This window comes from Zingiber officinale, chromosome 3A (assembly GCF_018446385.1).
Source record: "Zingiber officinale cultivar Zhangliang chromosome 3A, Zo_v1.1, whole genome shotgun sequence".
Classification (NCBI taxonomy): domain Eukaryota; kingdom Viridiplantae; phylum Streptophyta; class Magnoliopsida; order Zingiberales; family Zingiberaceae; genus Zingiber; species Zingiber officinale.
In genome coordinates, this window is record NC_055990.1 from 19248193 (window position 1) to 19270848 (window position 22656).

The 22656-nt window shown below is 39.7% G+C and overlaps 2 protein-coding genes and 1 long non-coding RNA gene across 4 annotated transcripts; 1 reads left to right on the top strand and 2 right to left on the bottom strand.

Moving 5' to 3' along the window:
• Nucleotides 1–6184: 6184 nt before the first annotated feature.
• On the top strand, nt 6185–11838 carry LOC122051247 (protein NLP3-like). The gene is made up of 5 exons (XM_042612262.1): nt 6185–6534; nt 7193–7743; nt 9194–9241; nt 9329–10265; nt 10537–11838. Exons 1-5 carry the CDS (start codon nt 6279–6281, stop codon nt 11598–11600), a joined length of 2856 nt encoding a protein of 951 aa, XP_042468196.1. The 5' UTR covers nt 6185–6278; the 3' UTR covers nt 11601–11838.
• Nucleotides 11839–12065: 227 nt separating this feature from the next.
• On the bottom strand, nt 12066–13074 carry LOC122051248. The gene is made up of 3 exons (XR_006131405.1): nt 12603–13074; nt 12463–12524; nt 12066–12372 (listed from the first exon to the last, which is right to left on the bottom strand). It is a non-coding gene; the product is annotated as an uncharacterized LOC122051248 (long non-coding RNA).
• Nucleotides 13075–21093: 8019 nt separating this feature from the next.
• Nucleotides 21094–22404, bottom strand: LOC122051251 (trihelix transcription factor PTL-like). Of its 2 annotated transcripts, XM_042612266.1 has the most exons (3): nt 21928–22403; nt 21594–21850; nt 21094–21517 (listed from the first exon to the last, which is right to left on the bottom strand). In XM_042612266.1, exons 1-3 carry the CDS (start codon nt 22275–22277, stop codon nt 21264–21266), a joined length of 861 nt encoding a protein of 286 aa, XP_042468200.1. In that variant the 5' UTR covers nt 22278–22403; the 3' UTR covers nt 21094–21263. The 2 variants fall into 2 exon arrangements, with proteins under 2 accessions (XP_042468200.1, XP_042468199.1); XM_042612265.1 differs by having other exon boundaries at nt 21094–21850; nt 21928–22404.
• Between the last annotated feature and the right edge of the window lie 252 nt (nt 22405–22656).

Here is a 22656-nt window from a genome sequence, read left to right on the forward strand (position 1 = left end):
TACGAAAACTTTGTTTGGATCGATCAGTTGATCGATCCAGACTTGTTGATCGATCCAGTGATCGATTCAGCACGCTACTGTGCACGAAGGAATTTCTGGATCGATCGGCTGATCGATCCAGACTTACCAATCGATCGGAGGATCGATTCAGCAAGGTTCTATTCACTGGAATCAGGCCCGATCGATCGGCTGTTCGATTGAACTGAATCAATCGATCGGCTGATCGATCTTGAGACCTTCTGTTTGCGAATAATAGCTACCCAATCGATCAACCGATCGATTGGGAAGCCTCCAATCGATCGGCTGATCGATTGGGGTTTCTGATTTCGCAACTGAACTCTGATTTCAGCACTGATTCGTGCCTAAACCACATACATCAACTCTATAAGCATGAGATAAAACTACTAGGCATGACATTACTCATGGAGTGCTATCTAATATCAAACTGAATGCATACTACACAATTCATACTACTCAAACAGTCTAAAAGGTAGAGAAGTAACTAAAATTAGAAATGCTAAGTTTCAAGTTCGCTAGTTTCCAAGCATCTTTATTCCAAGTTCCTTATTCCACACACATCTTCATCGCATTGTCCTCCAGCCTCCGCTAGTCCATCTTTCCTTTACCCTTATCTGCAGTATAAGGAAAAGAAGTACCTGTAAGCTTTCGCTTAGTAAGAAACCATCTACCTCACAAAACATGCATACGATGGAATCATGCTTTTAAAACATGCTATTTGAAATACATGCTGACATGCTGAAATATAAATACTGAAGTTATTAGTCATGTACACTAAAACATGGCATCAAAATTAGTCATGGAATATCAAGAGCTAAGCATGTATCTATCACATGTATGAATGGGAAGAAACTAAACTGACATAATACTAAGCTGAACTGAACTAAGCTAATACTGAATTTAAATCATGTTCACATAACTGATTATGAGATTTTGAAAAACTATTTATAATAATAGATCAAAATACTAATCATGCTGCTGATGGGCCCGACAACCGTACTTGCTATGCGCGCATCCCTAACTAAACCCGGGGTTGCAAATTCCGAATCTACTAGGGTTTACTAGGTTATCTAAACCTAGGGACGACTATGGGAGCCCAACCCAATGGACATCTAGTCCAGTACAGTGCCACTGCTGAAAATAAAATACTGCTTATAACTGATTTTTTTTCTTATCTTGTTATTCTAGGTTATCTGAACCTAGAGCTAGGTTGTCTGAACCTAGAGGCGACTGTGAGAGCCCGCCCATTGGACCATAGTCCCATAAAAGCTGTATTAAAACTGAACATGCTGTAAAAATGCTTCTACTGCATTTACTGAGCTATTAAAATGTCTATGGTGGCATTTAACTAAGCTACACATTTTATCAAACATATGGTGTGCACTAGTCCACACCCTACGTACTAGAATTCTGCATACAACTAAACTAATGCGTAAACCTCGAAAGAGCTACTTATACTGCAGGTGAGGGGTTTCTTACCTCCTGCTCGAAGTTTCTTACAAATCTAAACGCTAGGTTTCCGGTGGAGAAGATCCCTTCGTTGATCTCCTCGCGTCTACGTGCCCTTCTCGCGGAGAGGAACGTTCTCGTGCTGAAGTCGTCGTCGGAAGGTGCTCCTATGGCCCTTGGAACGGAACCCTAGGCTCCTTGGACTTGGGCACCGAGAGGTGAGGAAGAAGAGAGGGGCGGCGTGACTAGGGTGAGGGTGAAGAAAAGTCACGATCAAAATAACTCTTCGCTAAATTATTTTCCCTATTTATATTAAGTGGTTAATTCGCCCAACTTAAATATAAATATAATTGATTCCCTCTTTTTTTAGCACGGCCTTGCTGGGTTCACTTGGTTACTAGAGTTCACCATAAGTCGTAGGACCCAATAGATCTCGGGTTCAATTCCCGCGTAGGCTATTTTACGATTCTATTTATTTTTGCTATCTCCGCTACTCTAAAAATTCTGCAAAAATATCCTAAAATTCCAGAAAAATACTAGGATATTTCTAATAATTATTTTGAGAATTTTCAGGCGTTACACGGGTGATACAAGGATGCCGGTGGCAGAGGGATAGCAAGTACTTTATTTTTGACAGCGATAAGGCTGTTGGTGGGCTGCCTTTGAACGACGACGCCTCCTCTGGCCGCAGCAACAGGTGAACAGTAGGAAAGATGCGACAGCGGCGAATCCCGTTGGCGTCAGTGGCAGAAAAAGGAGAAGAAAGCTAAGGTTTTTTTTGAACCGTGAGAAAAAGAAATGCGGAAGAGAGGAGAAAAAGAAAGAAAACAAATTTTAAAAAAAAAGTTTAACGCTCTGTACCATATTGACGATAAAATTCACACATATTATTAATGATAGCATATGTTATATATAAATACCATTATAAGTAAAAATAGAAAAATACATAAATTAAGAAAACAATAAATATTTCCTAATAATAACTATTATCTAATAACTAAGAAATAAATAACTACAACAACAACAACTAAGCATTTTCCCACTAGGTGGGGTCGGCTGTATGAATCCTTTTATGCCATTGAGTTCTATCTCCTATTATATTATCATCTATATTTAAATAAATTTTATCTTGTTTTATTGTTGCTAATCAAGTCTTTTTTGGTCTTCCTCTTCCTCATTTGATATGCATGTTTATCATAGTTTCACATCACCTAACTGGAGCATTTATTGGTCGTCTAAGTACATGTCCGTACCATCTTAAACGTGTCTCTAGGAGTTTTTCCTCAATAGATGCAACTCCAATTTCTCTCTAATGCTCTCATTTCTTATTTTGTTCATCTTCGTATGCCCACACATCCACCTTAACATCCTCATCTCTACAACTCTCATCTTCTGCTCATGTGCTCGAGTCATAGCCTAACATTCAGCTCCATATAACATAGCAGGTCTAACTGTGATTTTATAGAACTTACCTTTAAGTTTAAGAGGTACTTTACGGTCATATAAAACACTCGACGCTCCCCTCCATTTCACCCATCCTGCTTGCATTCTATGTAAGATATCTCTCTCAATTCCTCCATCATTTTGTAAAAATGATCCTAAATATTTAAATCTCTCGGTTCCGGGCAACTTGTCCTCTCCTATCTTAACAATTGTTTCATTACTTCTAATATTGCTAAACTTAAATTCCATATATTCTGTCTTTAATCTACTAAGCTTAAAACCTTTCCCTTCTAGTGTTTCCCCCCAAGATTCTAGTTTAGCATTTACTCCTTCATGTGTCTCATCTACCAAAATAATATCATCTAAAAATAGCATGCACCACGGTACTATGTCTTGAATGTGCGCAGTGAGTTCGTCCATAATTAGTGTAAAAAGATAGAGACTTAGAGTTGATCCTTGATGTAACATTATCTTTATTGGAAATGCTTCAGTTACTCCGGTTGAAGTCTTTACTCTGGTCATTACATCCTCATGCATATTCTTAATTAGTTCAATATATGTTATGCTAACACCTCTCTTTTCTAAAATTCTCCATATAATTTCTCTTGGGACTCTATCATAAGCTTTTTCTAAGTAAATGAATACTATATGTAGATCGTGTTTTTGCTCCCAATATTTTTCAATTAATTGTCTAAAAAGATGTATAGTTTCTATTGTCGACCTTCCAAGCATGAACCCAAATTGATTTTCTGTCACTGTGGTCTCCTTCCTTAATTTTTTTTCTATTAAATTTTCTCAAAGTTTCATAGTATGACTCATTAGTTTAATACCCCTATAGTTTGCATAATTTTGTACGTCTCCCTTGTTCTTATATAAGAGAACTAGAGTACTTATCCTCCATTGATCAGGTATTTTTTTTATTTTCAATATCATGTTAAATAATTTTGTAAGTCATTCAATATGTTATTTCCCTAAGCACTTCCATACCTCTATGGGAATATTCTAGTCCAACGACTTTTCCATTGTGCATCTCATTTAAAATTTGTTTTACTTCTGAAGTTTGAATTCTACGATAAAAATTAAAATTTCTATGCTCATTTGACCTAATTAAATTACCTAAGTTAAGTTGATCACCTAAATTTTCATTTAAAAGTTGATAAAAATACCTCTTCCACCGCTCTTTTATTTCTCCATCGTTTACTAATACCCTATTACATTCATCTTTAATACATTTTATTTGGCTAAAATCTCTTGTTTTCCTTTCTCTCACTTTAGTTATTCTATAAATGTCTTTTTCCCCTTCTTTTGTATCCAATTTTTGATATAACCGTTCAAAATTTTCATTTTTTGCTTCATTCACTACTTTTTCGCTTCTTTCTTGGCTATTGTATATTTTTTTAAGTTTTCCTCGTTCTTACAAATATATAATTCCTTATAAGCTATTCATTTTTCCTTTACTTTCTCTTGTACTTTCTCATTCCACTACCAAAACTCTTTACTTAGTGGTGCATGTCCCTTTTACTCACCGAGTACACTCTTAGCTACTATTTTCAACTTTGATACCATCTTATCCCATGTTGTATTAGAGTTATCATATATTTCACCTAATGTTTGTACTTCTACCTTCTCTTTAAATATATTTTGCTTCTCATCCTTTAACTTCCACCACTTAATTCTAGGAATTGTATATATTTTCTTTCTATTGATACTATGTTTGAGAGGTATATCCAACACTACTACCCTATGTTGGGTATTTAAGCTTTCCCTAGGGATAACTTTACAATCTTTCTATCCTTCTTTCTAATCATAAGAAAGTCAATTTACGATTTATTATTCCCACTTTTGAATGTGACTAAGTGTTCTTCTCTTTTCTTAAAAACGTATTAGCTAATATAAGGTCATATGCTATCACAAAATCTAATATAGTTTTCCCTTCCTCATTCCTTGTTCCAAACCCATAACTCCCATGTACTCTCTCATATTCCTCATTTTTCACTCCGACATGCCCATTTAGATCACCTCCTATTAATATCATTTCATTTGGTAGAATATTTTGTAATATTTCATTTAAGTTCTCCCAAAATCTTGATTTGGTAGTTTCATCTAATCTTACTTGTGGTGCATATACGCTAATTATGTTTATAGTTTCTTTCGCCACTATTATCTTAACGGTTATAATTCTATCCCCTCTTCTAACTACTCCTACAATTTCATCCTTTAACAAACTATCTACAATAATACTCACTCCATTTCTTGCTTTACTCTTTCTAGTATACCATAACTTAAAACTCGAGTTTTTTATCATCTTTACCTTCTCACCTGTCCATTTTATCTCTTGTACACACAAAATACTAGTTTTTATCCTAATCATCATATCTACTACCTCTATTGATTAACCAGTGAGAGTTCCTATGTTTCATGTTCTAAATCTTAGATTATTAGTTTTCCTATCATATTTGTTCTTATTGAACCTATGGTGTGAGAACTCTTGCCTATTTAACACTACACCCAAGTTCTCATGAAGATGTAGCGATTCTTGTTGAGACGTTATAGTCGGACTCTGTAACACGAACTCTTACATATTTATCACTACACTCAAGTTCTGGAGATATAGCGGTCCTTACCGAGACGTTACAGTCGGACCCTGCAACACATTCATTCCGGAAAACAACCTAGCATTAGCATAATAGTTTAATAGATTCATTCATTGAATATTTGCCATAGTTTGACGCTGACTGACAATCTAACGCAATCCTCCTCCTTTATCCGGACTTGAGACCGGTCATGACCGATCGTCATGAGCGAAGTTAATTAAGAAATAAATAATTATTTTCTAATAATAATTATTCTTTAATAATTAAAAAATAAATAACTATTTATTTATAATGATTATTTTATAATGTATTAGTCTCAAATTCCGAGTGCTGAACAACATATCCCACTCCGTCTTCTGGAGCTGACTTGGTCAGACCCATCCTTCGGTCCGGTCCACACGTCTAACCTTTTAAGCTGTCCAATCCCGAATTAATAGAATTGTAAAATCTACCTATCTAATAATAATAATAAAAAAAAATGGGCACAACTCATTCGAGTCCGAGCTTGAGCCTAGTGGAGCGAATCTGCTTTTCGGGCAGTGCCCGACCTGTTTAGCAGAATATATTTTTTTTCAGCTGACGTCACAGCTTACCGCTTTCTTGTTATAGCCGTCATGATCTCATCCGACGGTTAGACGTGGCAGATAATAGAGGCCCCACTCCCCTTCTTATCTGTATTCGCGGCTATCTCGCGGGCTGCGAAGGCGACCTCAACGGAACCAACGCCCTCGGTCGTCGCCTTCCTTCCGGTTCCTTCGCCGCCCGCCCTTTCCGATGTCCGACGCTAGACGTCACTCGTCGCGCCCGCTGATGGACCTCGACATCGATCTCGATGGCTCCCCGTGGCCTCCCTCCTTCGCCGCGACCCCCCTGTCCCAGTTTGTAATCTCCTCGTCCCCTTCTCTTCCGCCGCCGCTTCTTCCGCCTCCGTCTCTATTGATCGGACATCCTTCGTCGCTGCTTTGGATCGCGGAGGATACAGCTGCCGAAGTATCGAGCGCTCGTATTGGGGATCAGGCATTTTTCAATGGTCAGATTCCGCTCTTTCCTGACTTGACCTTTGCTGTTCTGTTCGAATCCTCCCGGCTTCTCTTCGAAGATCGTTAGTATATCATTTTCCTTGTTTTCTTTGTTTTTCTACTGTGATTGGAAACTCGCCGACGGTATTCTTTTTTAACTTCCCGACCAATATGTGAATTCACTCTAGTTTAAGCGTGAGTTGGCTTTTTGCTTTACCTGATAGCAATAGAACGGATGTAGTTTATTTCAAGTTTATGTCAATTGACCATGTTTTTACTAAAGTTTGGTCGATAATACATATCAAAGTACAACCATTTTCAGTTAGTATACTCCTAAACGAGGAGTCCTCCTTTTGTTTTCAGGTACTATTCAATTATCTGCGATTTCTGCTATATATATATATTTTTTTTTCCCCCACGCTTAAGGTACCCACTTTTGTTCTTTTATTTGGTAAGAATAAGATAATCATGAAAAGTACCCAGCGTGTTCTTTGATTTTCACAGTTATTGTAATTTATGGAATTTGTAAGCTTCTGGCACGTCAAACATTGCTTCAAGCATCCGCGGTTTTGTTTCAGTTTTCAGAGTGGTGCAGAATATTTTGATTTTATCTTTATTTGTCCTTTTTTTTTCGTTTATTGACTTGGTGGTGATTTTCTGGAATTGCAGATACAACTGAGAAGGCCTATGGAGCCGAGGGAAACAAGAGGCAGCTTCAACCAGCAACAGAAGAGCATGTAGATGCATCCTGTGTGATCAAAGAGAGGATGACACAGGCACTACGGCGCTTTAAGAAATCCACAGATCAGCATGTACTGGCTCAGGTGTGGGCACCTGCAAAGAACGGGGACCGTTGTGTTCTCACAACTTCAGGGCAACCCTTCGTCTTGGATCCTCAGAGTACAACGCTCCTACAGTACAGGACAGTGTCTCTGATGTACATATTTTCTGTAGATGAGGATGAATGTGATGCATATCTCGGTCTGCCTGGTCGTGTCTTTACTAAAAAAATGCCAGAATGGACACCAAATGTGCAGTACTATAGCAGCAAGGAGTATCAGCGACTTAACTATGCCCTGCTTTATAATATTCAGGGGACCTTGGCATTGCCAGTTTTTGACCCTGCTGGTCAGTCCTGCATTGCGGTGGTTGAGCTAGTCTTGACATCACAAAAGGTCAACTATGCCTATGATGTTGATAAAGTTTGCAAAGCTCTTGAGGTAGGAACACTTTTTTACCTGTTTAATATTTTTTGTTCCGATTCCTCTACTTTTTAGCCTAAAAGAACGAGCCTTCTTGTTTGGAGTGTAAGATCAAATTATTGGGTGTGATAAGTAATATACGTCTCTTGGTTGAATAGAAAATGTCATTTACAATCTCAATTAGTTGTGAACCACATTTCAATCTATCATGAATTATAATCTCAATGGTGCAGCAGTTAAGGCCCTCCAACGGTTAACCAGACATCTAAGGTTTGATTTTCAGTTGCACATTGCAGGAATTTTCCTCCAGTAGAATGACAAGCCTAAGAACACTGACCGTTTAGATAGACTATCTTGAGCGCTTCCTGATTTACCATGATAGTCAATGGAAAACTTTCGTTGGACTGGGTCGGTCACCTTCACCATTGAGATTATAATCTCAATAAAAAATTACATATCAATAGATGATTCTCAGATGACATAACAACTAAGAGTAGCTAGTTACTAAGCTCCTTTCATGATAAATATCACATTCAAAGAAAATATTTGGTGCCCTAGTGGTTTGTCCGTCTTTCAAGAACCGCTTGTTTAAATCAAGGTGTCTTAATATTGCTGACAACTAATAGGAGTTATGGATCTAACCTTGTATTAGTTAAGTTCATGTTTTCTGAGTGCCTTTAACTCCTTGGAAATATGGGCAGTTACATAAATTCATATTTTTGATCCTTCATTTATTTGATTGCATTTAGATTTTTGGTATTCCCTTAATCAGTTAGTTCAAGGCAATAAATGGTTTACTTTAGGTAGTGGCCTTCAGATATAGACTAGTTAAAAATCAATCAGAACCTTATTATATAGTCAATTATCCTGTATGATCATTATTTTCAATACACAAACATGAACTTTTGTGCCTAAATAGAATATGGAGACAAAGAAATCTTGTGTTGGCAATATAATCCAAGGTAGTTGGATTTTCTTGAGCTAGGATAAATTTTCTCGGTCAAAAAGTATTCTTCAAGCATCAAAGTTTTACATATTATCTTCTTCTGGCATGGAATGCATGCTTTGATGAAGAGGAAATGATGCCAAAGTTCTCAAAAGGTTTGATAGGGGCTGAATTGTCTGCATGGTGGAACCATTATTTCCATAATCTAGGGATTATGGGATTTAACTTATCAAGGGTATATTCTCATAATTCTGCCTTTGTTGGTAGTGTGAATATATACCACTATCCTGTGGTTTTTCCTTCACCAGAAACAAGAATGTTCTTTGAAGTCCTTGGTGTTTTTCAGCTGTCCAGCTTGTCACTAAAATCATCTGTATGCTAATCTGCTCTGTTGTTTCATCAACTATCTGGTTTTTATAACATTTCTTTTATTTTTGAACTTGCTGTAGCTGTAGAGAAGAATTCTGTCCTTTCCATCTGGATATATTCATTCCATTAAACTTTGTTTCTATTATCTTGCAGACTGTAAACTTAAAAAGTTCTGAAATCGTGGACCTTGCAAAAGTTGTGGTGAGTCATTTCACCTCTAGAAAAGTATTTGTTGTGCTTTCATAATTTACTAACAACTTTATTAGGTTGATTCCTACATCAAACCAGATTGCTAATGATGGACGACAAGCAGCTCTAGCTGGAATTCTGGAAATTCTTACTATTGTCTGTGAAGCACAAAAGTTGCCACTTGCCCAGGCTTGGGTTCCATGCAGACATAGGACTATTCTGGCTCACGGTGGTGGGCTTAAGAAGACTTGTTCAAGCTTTGATGGAAGTTGCATGGGACAAGTCTGCATGTCAACTACAGATGTTGCTTTTTATATTGTTGATTCCCACTTCTGGGGCTTTAGAGAAGCTTGCCTAGAACATCATTTACAGAAGGGACAAGGTGTGGCTGGCATGGCATTTGCACTACGCAGACCATGCTTCTCTAGCGATATTACCAAGTATTGTAAAAGTGAATACCCTCTTGTACACTATGCCAGAATGTTCAAGTTAGCTGGATGTCTCGCTATATGCTTAAGAAGTGTCTACTCCGGAGACGATGATTACATATTGGAATTCTTTCTTCCAGCCTACTGTAAAAGCCCTGTTGAGCAACAAGATATGTTGAAGTCCATTTTAGCTTTGTTAAAACAATGCTTCCAGAACATGAAAATCATAACCCATATGGAATTTGAAGAAGCAATATCTCTGGAACTTGTCTATCTTGTTGCAGATGACACTGAGTTGCGACGTGGGCTCCTATCCAGTCAAAATATTGATACTAGTCTTAATGTTTCGCCGCCTGAAAATAATATCTGGGAAGCTGGAGAAAATGACGAATTGGCAAACAACAAAAATGAATCTCTGGATTTGCACGAGACTCCAGATCCTGATGTCAAAATTGAAGGCAATATAATTTCAGGTTCAATATCATTGGCCAAGAAAACTATTAAAACACCTGGGAAGAGGAGAGGCAAGGCAGAAAAGATGATCAGTTTAGATGTTCTGCAACAATATTTCTCTGGAAGTCTTAAAGATGCTGCACGGAGACTTGGTGGTATGCTTTTGAGAATTTTGTTATGCATGAAATCTCGAATTTTGTTATGCATGAAATCTCCCTTGTGTGTCCTCCATGTCATTTATATTTATATATACGAGTTCAATGACATTATAAAACCACGAATAGTTGTATTTAACACAGCATATGATGGCAACTGCCAATATATGGGCATTTACTGACAATAATATGCTGTGTTATAGTGTTAACAGTTAAGACACGTTACCTTTCTGTTTCAATAACTAACAATTAAAATTTTCACATTTGACAGTTTGTCCAACAACCATGAAGCGCATTTGTAGGCATCATGGAATTTCTAGATGGCCTTCTAGAAAAATCAATAAGGTCAATCGCTCTCTTTCAAAGCTGAAGCATGTCATTGAGTCAGTTCAAGGGGATGGATCGTTGGATTTGACTTCTCTAGCAGGTGCAGTACCAGCAACTATTGATTGTGTTCCATGGCCTGTTAATTTGGAAAGATTAAAGAACTTTGAGGAAGGTGTGAAGGGGAGAGAATTTTCACTTGAGGAGCCCCATGATAGAGATGATTTGCAGCAAAAATCTATTCCTCTTCAATTAAATATTGATGATGCATATCTGCAACAGGGGCCTGCCAATAATTCTCGCTGTTCAAAATCAGGAAGCTCTTTGGATGACAGCATGGATGCCCCTATTTCTCAAGGTTCATGCCAGAGCGGTCCAGTCAACGAAATCTTTACAAGTAATCAACCACCTCTTGACTCAAATCAAGGATTGGATGTTGGCTCTTCCTCAAAGTTCCTATTAGAAAATGATTGTGACCAGAAACTCCCGAATGAAAATTTTCTTCCTAGCCCATTCATTGCAGAAGAACCTCAAACACCAGTTGAAATGGCAATCAAAGATTCTGAAAGCACAAAAGATTTGAGAAATCTCTGTGTTTTTGGAAGAGAGGCTTCTCAGGATGGTTGTGCCATGATTCCGAATGATACTGCATTAAAAAACTGGGCAGTACAAGAAAATAACACACTTACCATCAAGGCAAGTTACAAAGATGACATAATCAGATTTCGATTGCCGACTGATGCTGGTGTTGTGCCTCTCAAATATGAAATTTCTAGGAGGTTCAAGCTGGATGTGGGTACATTTGATATCAAGTATCTTGATGATGATCATGAGTGGGTCATGTTGGCTTGTGACTCTGATTTGGAGGAGTGCATTGATATATCTAGATTGTCTGGAGCTTATATAATCAGACTATCTGTTCATGATGTGATTACAAACCTCGGAAGCTCCTGTGAGAGTTCAGAGTTTGATCATCAGATTTTTGGTGCAAGGCATTTCAATACAGCTTGAGTGTATGCCAAAGGCTTGTTTGTTTGTTGCAAAAAATATCGCAATGTTGCTGTACTTTACAATATTAGGTAAGTGAATCAGACATAGACCAAAGACACCTCTTATTTACTAGGCCTAGTACACAGTAGAGTGTGGAAAAATTGTGGGTTGAAGTAAGAAGACTTGTCATTTACGCAGAGTTGAGGTTTGTCACAAATCTTGAGCTTTCATCATATGAGCTCACATATCTTTATCCTTTCCCTTTTTGTATTACTTGTATGTGTTATTATCTTGGTGATTCCAAGTGAGCGTTCAATTTTGTGGAGAAAATCTAAAAAAGTGGTGCAGTGTTAAAATGGCATTCACAACATCCCTTTGAAGAACAAGATGCTAAGTCAGCTATTAGTGTTTCTTCATTAAAATGATTATCTTGTTCCATGAAGAAGAGGTGAATGTTGAAGACATCCATATGAAGAACAACCGACCTTCGAGACAAGGTATCTCCTTATGCTAGACACCTAAAACCAGTAGAAAAAGAAAAATCACATTATGAATTTGGAACCTACTAGTTGTCCTTCCTGCATGAATATGGTTGGGCAGATAATGAAATTGCAAGATACACAATTTTCCGTAGTTTCTTAGACTTGTTAATTTGCTCCATTGCAAAGACTTCCTCTATGGATTCTTGCTGCTGGTTCCTCCTGGCTTTCCTTTGATGTGTTCATGTCTACCATTATGCCCCGCCGTAGTCATAATCTAGCACTGTAAACTCCAATTCCACTCTGGTCTCCATCTAGCCAAAAAGGAGCATAGAACATGTGTTACCTCTTGCATTTACATTTTCTTTCACTTCCTTTTATCAAATTATTTACTAGCAAGTTACCTTTGACAACAAATATGCAGTGTTTGGTGGCTCGGCTACATTTGTACCAAGCTCGAGATCGCCTGAGAACACAAGTAAAAAGTTGTCACTCAAGGTAGCAGCAAAGAGAAAAGATTCTACAATGAAACAGTGCATGAAACCTGAAGATGTGTGAAAGAGAAGGATCAACAAGATGACTGCGAGGAAAGATTGTCTAATTCTTCCCATGGTAGTAGCTGCTGCTGCTCTTAACAGGAGGCGGCTTGTGGGTGCTTTGGAAGGCCAAGGATTGTCCTATTTATGGTAGAGCAAAGCCTTAAAGTACAGTACTGTCCACCATTGATCAAGCACTTTGAAGAATGGATATCAAGTCAACTGCACTAGCTTCAGTACTCTGACCTCTCTGTTCTCCACCGAAGAGATGAGGTAAACAAGATTTAGTAAGCATCTGTTTGAAGTATTAATAATAAGAGAGTTATCATGTAGTGGAATTAGTAGCACTTTAGGATTGTTGACGAGTGGCTCATATTTGGATGAAGGGATATCATGGAAGAAAAATCTGTTAAGATTTTTCGTAATAAAATTCTGTTAAGATTTTATATAACAGAATTTTGTTATGTTTTTCATAACAAATTCTGTTACGATTTTACCGGGTCTGGGGGTTTAGCAGTATTTATAGGGATCATTGTAAACCCATTGTAGATCAGACAACACAAGAATCAATAGATGTGATTCTCTTGTGTAGAAGAGAATTCTAATAAAGCTTCGGCCGTTTTGTGGAGTAGGCAAGTCGCCGAACTACGATAACTCTTTTTTTTCCTTGTGTTTGCTCTCCTTTTGTGCGTCTTTGTCTTGTTGTTCCATGCGATCTCTTTTCTCTCTTCTTCTTCCTAGAGGTTGAGAGGTTTACCCCTCTCTTTGCACAACAATTGGTATTAGAGCTCCAGGTTTTGGCTGATTTCTTCAACATGTTCGGGACGACTTCTACGCAGTGTAATATGGTGAAGTTTGACGGAACTAGGAACTTCAGATTATGGCAAAGAAGGGTCAAGGACTTGTTGGGGCAACAAGACATTGTGAAGGAGCTAGGAGAAAGGAAATCAAAAAGCATGGAGAGACTAGATTAGGAAGAATTTCAGGAGAAGGCGGTGGCAATAATCAGGCTTTGTCTTACGAATGATGTGATATACCATGTCATGGATGAGGAATCACCGGTGGTAGTTTGACTAAAGTTAAAAAGTTGGTACATATCAAAGTCATTAACAAACAAGCTTTATCTCAAGTAGAAATTGTTTGGGCTGAAGATGATAGAAAGAATCGATTTGAGCTAGCACATCGACGTATTCAACCTGATTGTGAGTGATCTGAGGCGGATTGATGTGAAGATCAAAGATGAAGATAAGGCACTGATGTTGTTGAATTCTCTACCTCATCTCCTACATACGAGAATTTGGTTACTACTTTGATGTGGGGTAAGGAAACTCTCAAATTGGAGGAGATCACAAGTGCGTTGCTAGGTTTTCACCAAAGGAAGAAAACAAGCGATGAAATTTCTCAAGGAGAAGGACTTGTGGTAAATAGCAACCAAGAGCGTGGTAGGAGCAAATCTCGACATGGATATGACAACAACAACAAGACTCGTTCTAAGTCGAGAAGGAAGAAGGTGATCACGTGCTACAAATGTGGAGGTAAAGGTCATATCAAGAGAAATTGTCCAGAGATAAAGAAATATGTTGCAGAGAACAAAAGTAGTTCGGCAAAGTCTGCAAACATAGTTGAAGAAGAAAATTCAGAAAGCGGTGATGGAGATATGCTATCAGTTATGTCAAGTTCGGAGCAGCTGACGGATGCATGGATTTTAGACTCTGCATGTTCATATCACATGACTCCAAACAAGGATTGGTTTGACACCTATAGGGCAGTGGATTCTGGTTCAGTGTTGATGGGAAACGATGCATCATGCAAGGTTATCGGCATAGGGAATGTCAGAATCAAGATGTTTGATGGTGTGATCAGAACTTTATGTGATGTCAGATATATACCAGAGCTAAGGAAGAACTTGATCTCACTAGGCACACTGGATGGTATTGGTTGTAATTACAAATCAGTGAGCGGGGTGATGAAAGTCAGCAAGGGAGCTCTGACGGTAATGAAAGGACAAAAGGTAGCAGGAAACATCTACAAGTTGATAGGGACTACAGTTGTAGGTGGAGTCGCCTCGGTGGAGTCTGAATCAGATAGTACTGTCTTGTGGCATATGCGGCTAGGGCATATGGGTGAACGTGGGATGCTAGAACTTCACAAGAGAGATTTGTTGAAGGGTGTCAAAACGTGCAAGCTTGAATTCTGCAAATTCTGTGTTCTTGGGAAACAGAGCAAAGTGCAATTTAAGACGGCAACAAACAAGACGGAGGGGATTCTGGACTACGTACATACGGATCTCTGGGGACCGGCCAGTGTAGCATCACGTGGAGGACACTTATATTTTGTGAGTTTTACTGATGATTTCTCACGAAAGGTATGGGTATACTTTATCGTCACAAGTCGAAACTTTTGCAAAGTTTAAATTGTGGAAAATTCAAGTAGAGAATCGACTGGAAGGAAGATCAAATGCCTTAGGTCGATAATGGAACCGAGTATACAATTCAAAGTTTCGGAATTCTGTGAGCAACATGGGATAATGAGGCACTTCTCGGTTCGCAGGACACCTCAGCAGAATGGGGTAGCGGAAAGGTTGAACAGAACAATCATTGAGAAGGCAAGATGTCTCAGGCTGAATGCAGGGCTTGCAAAGAATTTCTGGGCGGAAGCAGTTAACATGGCATGTTATCTCATTAATAGATCACCAAGGGCAGCACTAGAAGGCAAAGTATCAGAGGAAGTATGGACAGAGAATCAAGTAGAATACTCTCATCTTCGAGTTTTTGGATGTCCAGCCTATATGCACATATCTAGTGAGGAAAGATCAAAGCTGGATGCAAAGTCAAAGCAATGCATTTTTCTGGGCTATCAGAAAGGAGTTAAAGGCTTCAAGCTTTGGGATCCTAAGGCAAACAAGGTGGTGATCAGCAGAGATGTGGTGTTTGACGAGAAAGCTATGTTACAACGTACTCAGGAAGAAGGAAAGGAAACACCACAAAGCAACAAAGAGAAAGATATTGTGCAGGTGGAGCTAGAGACTCATGACTTCGATGATTCTAGCTCAGAGCACATGGAGCATCGCACTATAGCTAGTGGTAGAACGAGACGAGTCGTAAAACCACCCACTAGATACAGATTCGAAGACATGGTATCTTATGCACTTACCACTAGTAGCGGAGACCCTACATCTTTTCAGGAGGCAATACATAGCTCTGAGAAGGACAGGTGGACGGGTGCTATGGCAGAGGAGATGGAGTCGTTGCATAAGAACCAAACGTGGGATCTAGTGGAACTTCCTGAAGGAGAGAAAGCTATAGGGTGCAAGTGGATATTCAAGAAGAAAGAAGCAATGTCAGAGGGAGAAGAAGTGAAGTTTAAGGCTCGGTTGGTAGCAAAGGGGTATTCACAAAGAAAGGGGATTGACTATGAAGAAATTTTCTCTCCAGTGGTAAGACATACGTCAATTAGAGCGGTATTGGCTTTGGTGGCACATCACGATTTGTATTTGGAGCAAATGGATGTGAAGACGGCATTTCTTCATGGAAATTTGGAGGAGCAGATTTTTATGTCACAACCTGAGGGATTTAGTCAGTCCGGACAAGAGCAGTTGGTTTGTAAGTTGAAGAAATCGTTCTATGGACTGAAACAATCTCCTAGGCAATGGTACAAACGTTTTGATTCATACATGATTCAAAACGGATATAGGAGATGCGAGTATGACTGCTGCATATATGTGAAGGGCCTTGAAGATGAATCACTGATTTTCTTACTACTATATGTAGATGACATACTCATTGTTGCGAAGAAGATGAGAGAGGTTGACAAATTGAAGAGGCTACTGAGCAAGGAATTTGACATGAAAGATTTGGGAGAGGCCAAGAAGATTCTTGGGATGGAGATTCACATGAATAGAGTTGCAGGGAGATTATGGTTGTCTCAACGTAGCTATGTGGAGAAGGTGTTGGATAGGTTCAACATGAAGAATGCAAAGTCGGTGAGCACACCCCTGGCGCATCACTTCAAGTTATCCAGCACACAGTGTCCAAAGACGGATGACGAGATCCAAGAGATGTCAAAGGTTACTTATGCCAGTGCAGTTGGTTGTCTGATGTATGCCATGGTTTGCACGAGACCAGATTTGGCGCAAGCAGTTAGTATGGTAAGCAAGTTTTTCTCAAATCCTGGTCGACCACATTGGGATGCAGTGAAATGGATTTTCAGATACTTGAGAAATACAACTAATTATGGCATCATGTTCAGTAGACAACCGGAAGATCCTTTAGTTGCTGGGTATGTAGATGCAGACTATGCAGGAGATTTAGATAACAGGAGGTCTACTACAGGATACGTATTCACTGTGGCTGGAGGACCTATTTGTTGGAAATCTATGATACAATCTATTGTTGCATTGTCTACTACGGAATCCGAGTACATGACAGCAGCTGAAGCAGCGAAGGAAGCTTTATGGCTTACAGGGTTGGTCAGAGAACTGGGTGTTCAGCAAGGTGGAGTCAAGTTGTTATGCGATAGTCAGAGTGCTATCTATTTGGCGAAGAATCAGGTGTATCATGCGAGAACCAAACACATTGATGTGAGGTTTCACAAGATCAGAGAGTTGATTGCTTCCGGGGAAATTCAACTTGAGAAGGTTCACATTGCAGACAATGCTGTAGATATGCTGACAAAGCTAGTGACTACAGAGAAGTTTAAGCATTGCTTGAACTTGATCCATATCTCTAGATGCTAGAGGAAGGAAGCCCAGACCCAGAGATCCAGATGGAGTTTTGTCCAGATATTCGTATTCTTCGAAGGGGTGAATATTCGCCAAGGTGGAGATTGTTGACGAGTGGCTCATATTTGGATGAAGGGATATCATGGAAGAAAAATCTGTTAAGATTTTTCGTAATAAAATTCTGTTAAGATTTTATATAACAGAATTTTGTTATGTTTTTCATAACAAATTATGTTACGATTTTACCGGGTCTGGGGGTTTAGCAGTATTTATAGGGATCATTGTAAACCCATTGTAAATCAGACAACACAAGAATCATTAGATGTGATTCTCTTGTGTAGAAGAGAATTCTAATAAAGCTTCGGCCGTTTTGTGGAGTAGGCAAGTCGCCGAACCACGGTAACTCTTTTTCTTTCTTTTCTTCTTCTCCTTCCTGGTGTTTGCTCTCTTTTGTGCGTCTTTGTCTTGTTGTTCCGCGCGATCTCTTTTCTCTCTTCCTCTTCTTCCGCGGTTCAGAAAGGTTGAGAGGTATTGCCCTCTCTTTGCACAACATCTATCTATAGTTGTATCTCACAAGTCATACAGTTATTCTGAAAGTCAATTTGATCTAGACATGGCCATGCATTCTCGAGCTCCAAACTCTATCAACAAAGCACACTTGATGCCTATACTCATATTATAGCGATTATGGAAGCATTTAATGGAGAACATTGGCAGTAAATAAGAATTATTTGCCATTTTGATGTACATGAATGCATCCAAGATATGACAGCCTTTGAATGTTTTTCCCCATTCTTGGATCCGAAGGCAATATGAAACAGGAACTCAAGTACAAGATAAGGTGAGCCATGTTAAGTGGATAGAAACCTATAAAAACTAGTGGGGGAGGGAAAGGAAGAGGGGAATGCACACAAATTTCCAGCGGATGGCTCCCTTATCTTTAACTGGTGCTGCTTGCTGTTGCATTTTACTCTGTGTTTCATTTCATTCCATAATTTTTATAAGTCGACACTGCATCATGTCCTCTTGCAGCAGCTTTAATAATGTCAACCTATTGATATAACTTTCATTCATATCTTTTGATGTTTGACAATGAGGCTTTTCCAGCCCATATGAACTCATTAAATGTGGATTAACATACTGAAGAACTGATTTATTGATATAGAGTTAGCATATTGTTACAGTTAATCATGCAAATGTAATTTCTATGAAGCACCTTTATAGGAATCTGCCTGCTTTTTTTTAACCTTTACTTATCATCAGATAATTTATTAAATTCATCTCATTGATTTTGTAATGAATATATATATATATATAAATTGATTTTTTTTCCTTCCTAAAAGAGCATCCGTTGTATTATGGGATGACACACACTTATCAATTATGAATAACTAGGAATCTAAGATGGGAAAAAAATTCTAAAGAGAAGATAGAGAAAGAAAGAATTAAAAAAATAGAGAAAGCGAAAAGAAAGACGAAGGGAAACAATGAGTTTCACGGTGGACTTAGATGCTCGATTCGCTTGACCAGACAACTGCGGGCATGCCATCGTGCAGGTGAGCGGGCAGCTGATGGACAACAAAAATATTATGGTAAATTTTCATTTTATCTCATCGGCTTGTGAGGATGAACAACTCTGGTCCCTTCCCTTTCTCTCTTCTTTCCTTTTTCACTCCTCTGCGCGCTCTCTCTCACAGAATGTTCTAATGATTAGCACATAAAATATTACTAATTTAAAATTTAAGATTTCAATCATAACATAATTAAGATAAATATCTTCCTCTTTATTCTAAGAACTCATAATCATTCATAATTTATCTCTTCCTGCAAATTAACAGAAGTACTGATATGAATGCAGTTATCAGCGTACTGTAAGCTACTGTTGGGCGATCAAATGGCACCGCAGGCATACAACCAAGCACAGTGAGCTCAGTCCTGTTACTGCGCGCGGCTGTTCCTTCCCAAGGTTGGCGTCACCCACCTGCCATTGCTCAATCCCAATCTTGTTCTCGCTAGTGACCACGCTGCAGGCTCACTCTCCCAGGCCTGCCCCGGACAGTCGCACCTGCCTCTGCGCGAGGGCGAGAGCACCCTGGCAGGGAGGGAGGGGGAGGTTAATTGCCTAAAATGGAGGTGGAGCTGTGCTTCAGCAACAACTGTTCACGGCGCTGCATGTATGCATATGCATCGGAGTTAATGCATGGCCGCCCTCAACGTCGTCTTGTTCCATCCTTGTCCTCGCATCGCTCCGCTCCTCCTCGTCCATTCGTATCCTCTTCTCTCTCAGATGTCCATCGAGTGATCACCGGACCGTGTGCTTCCATTCCATGCATCCTCTTCTCCACTCCTCGCCTGTAATTAAGATTAATTTTATGTTTTAATTGTAAAGAAAAGTAATTATCGGATGGAGAAGAAGAAAGTAATCGAGATGACTCATGGGCATGAATTATGACGAAAGCTTGAACGATGAGCATTATGAATCAAGTGGAGTGAGACTTAATAGACAAGTAATAAATTTCTAATAATTTCATTGGAATTATGGTCTTATGAGAAAAAAAACGCGAAGGTGCGCCATTCTTTGTTTGTTTTTTTTTCCCATCAATTTTTAATATAATAAATAAATCAAGGACAATGCTTTACTCAAAATTATAACTTGCCAACCATGTTTAATTCCGAACCTCCATCAACCCAATCAGATGAGATCCTTTGTCCCGAAAATATGTGTCCCCGTGTCCCAGTCGATCCGACAAACTAAATCATATCTCAAGGATGTAATGTACATCATGAAAATGTCATAGCCGTCAAATTAATACTGGGACACAGGGACACAATATTTTCGAGACAGCGGATCTCATCTCAATCCAACAACCCGACGGTCGAATTTATCATTGCTCATAATACCACTTAAATATAAGGATAATTTTATCATTCAACATAATGCTTTATATCCTTAAAATTTCTTATTTTATTATCAAAATATTTGTATTCATTATCAAATGAGTGATTTAAATAGTAAGTTAGATGTGTGAAATAGGAAAAAATAAGAAGGGTGATTTTTTTTATTTTTAATCATCGAATCAATAAAAAGGGAATGATCCATCGACCAGTAATTCATATATAATTATCCAATTGTCCTCTAATATATTACATTTTTATTATTATATCGCACTATAAGTATTAAATCCTAAATTGATCGGCACGTTATAACGATTATATGGATTAAATCCTATTCATTTACCATTCCCATTATAGTAGTTATAAAATCGTAACAATACATGCTCATCTAACATTTGATTTAATACATGTGATGAGAGTAGATCAATTCATGATCCAACTTTTACATTGATGGAGGATAATGACCTCCCACCTGTTAACTGGTGAGGGTCATTGTCTCCCACCAATGCTTTTATCTCGGTCTAAAAATAAATCAGGACAAGGAGACCAGAGGATATAGTCCCGACAGAAGTTTGATAGCACCTTTGTTATTTACAAGGATGGTAGGCTGAGATACCTTTTTTTTTTTTTTTGATAAAAATGAAAAATAGGATGGTCACCCTGGAAGATATCAAAAAAATAAGACGCACTCATTTGATTTTTCGATCAAATATCTAAAAGAGTTTAGATAATTAAGATCATTTTGACATTAAAATAGAATTTTAAAATATTATGTGATCAATTTTTTTTTGTTTTTGCTTAATTCAAGTGTTTATTAGTTAGTTATAACTATTTGCAATATAATTAAACAGCTAACCCACGCACGTACGTACGTACCCCCGATCTATGACTATCCATATGACTCTCCTTGACAAGCCCCCACCTGTTTGCATTAATGTCCAAAAGAAGACGACATTGATCGAACACCTTGAGCACCAGGTTTTGCTCATCCACAACCTCCTCCGTTAATCGTCCGCCGTCGACCTCCGCCGCCGGCTAATCTTCTCCAGCGCTCTCATAATCGCCGCGTCGCGCGCCTCCGTCCACGCCCGCTCGCTGGCCCAACGCTTCGCCTCGGTCCGCTGCCGCTCCGCCTCCCGCTGTCGCTGTTCCTCCTTCCGCGACACCCGCGCGGCCTCCGCCTCCTCCAGCGCCCGCAGCATCCGTTCCATCCATGCCTCCTGGGCCTCGATGAACCGACTGATCTGCCCGCCGATGAACTCCTTCGCAGCCCGGTCGCTCTCTTCCTCCTCGTCCGACGATGACGAGCTGCCGTCGCTGTCAGTGGAGCAATTCGACAACAAGCAGATGGAAGGCAGCTGGAAGTTGGGAGGCAGATTAGTACTTGTGGCGGTAGCATTAATGTTGTCGACGACGCGATTGCCGCCGGAAAAGTTAGGATTTTGATCGGCGTCTCTGCAATCGGTTCCTCTCTCTTCCTTCTCGTATAGGGCTTCCAGCTGCCGGAAGAACCGGTAGTGCTTCCCGTCCTGCCGCCCTGCTTTCCCTTCCTTGGTCTTCTTGTAGTACTTGTACAGATTCTCCAGCTTCTCTCTGCACTTCCTCCCGCTCCTCTGGTACCCATGCTCCTCCGCCATGATCCTACCAATCGATCCTAATTAGCCAAATCGATCTACCAACGCCATGGATTTGGGGATTATAACCAGCGAATCAATTACCTAGAAACCTCGTCCCAGAGGGGGCCCTTTTGGGCGGCTTCCCGAAATCTGGAGTCCAACCGCGACCGCACCTCCAGGAGCGTCAGCGTCTCCTGCCTCGGCCACCGACCGCTTCTCCCCCCACTTTCCATCAATCCGAAGATCTGCATTTCCGCCGGCGGCGGAGGAGGATGAAGTTGAAGTGGAGGCGGAGGCTGAACGACAGCAGAAGGGTCGAACGGAGGCGCCATCGGGTACTCCGATCCGGGCTGGGCGGGGGCAGCCGAGGCGGAGAAGCCAGGGAGGTTAAAGGGATCGAACCCTGGCTTTGCTCCGCCGGCGACGAGACGGTGGAGCTCGAGCAAGTCCATGGGTAGGCGGAGGCGAGGAGGGATGGATCGATGGATTCGTCGTCTTCTACATAATGAGTACTACAGCGGAAGGGGAAGGGGAGGAGAGAGAGCGGGAGGGCCGGATCGTGTCGTTCACGAAAGGGAAGGAAGGGAGAGAGAGAGTACGGAAGCGACGTGGGAAGAGTCGATTACGACAGGAACATTACGTAATGTATGGGCCAACGGGAGCAGTCCACGTTCCGAGCGCGCAGGCCGAGGAGGGTGGGTAGAGAGGTGACGTCAGACTATAGTAAAGATATATATAAGATAATTTTTAAAATATTTTTAATACGATTTTTTCTCTCTCTTTCCATTATTTAATTAATATTAGTTAAAACTTTAGTGATATTATTTTTAA

What these genes read in the sequence shown, in the direction of transcription:
- LOC122051251 (XM_042612265.1), bottom strand. Translation starts at nt 22,277, where the DNA reads ATGGACTTGCTCGAGCTCCACCGTCTCGTCGCCGGCGGAGCAAAGCCA. An exon ending in CTCTGGGACGAGGTTTCTAG is followed by an intron (nt 21,851 to 21,927) that starts GTAATTGATTCG and finishes ATCGATTGGTAG; the next exon opens with GATCATGGCGGAGGAGCATG.
- LOC122051247 (XM_042612262.1), top strand. Translation starts at nt 6,279, where the DNA reads ATGTCCGACGCTAGACGTCACTCGTCGCGCCCGCTGATGGACCTCGAC. An exon ending in GGATCAGGCATTTTTCAATG is followed by an intron (nt 6,535 to 7,192) that starts GTCAGATTCCGC and finishes CTGGAATTGCAG; the next exon opens with ATACAACTGAGAAGGCCTAT. An exon ending in TGGACCTTGCAAAAGTTGTG is followed by an intron (nt 9,242 to 9,328) that starts GTGAGTCATTTC and finishes ACATCAAACCAG; the next exon opens with ATTGCTAATGATGGACGACA.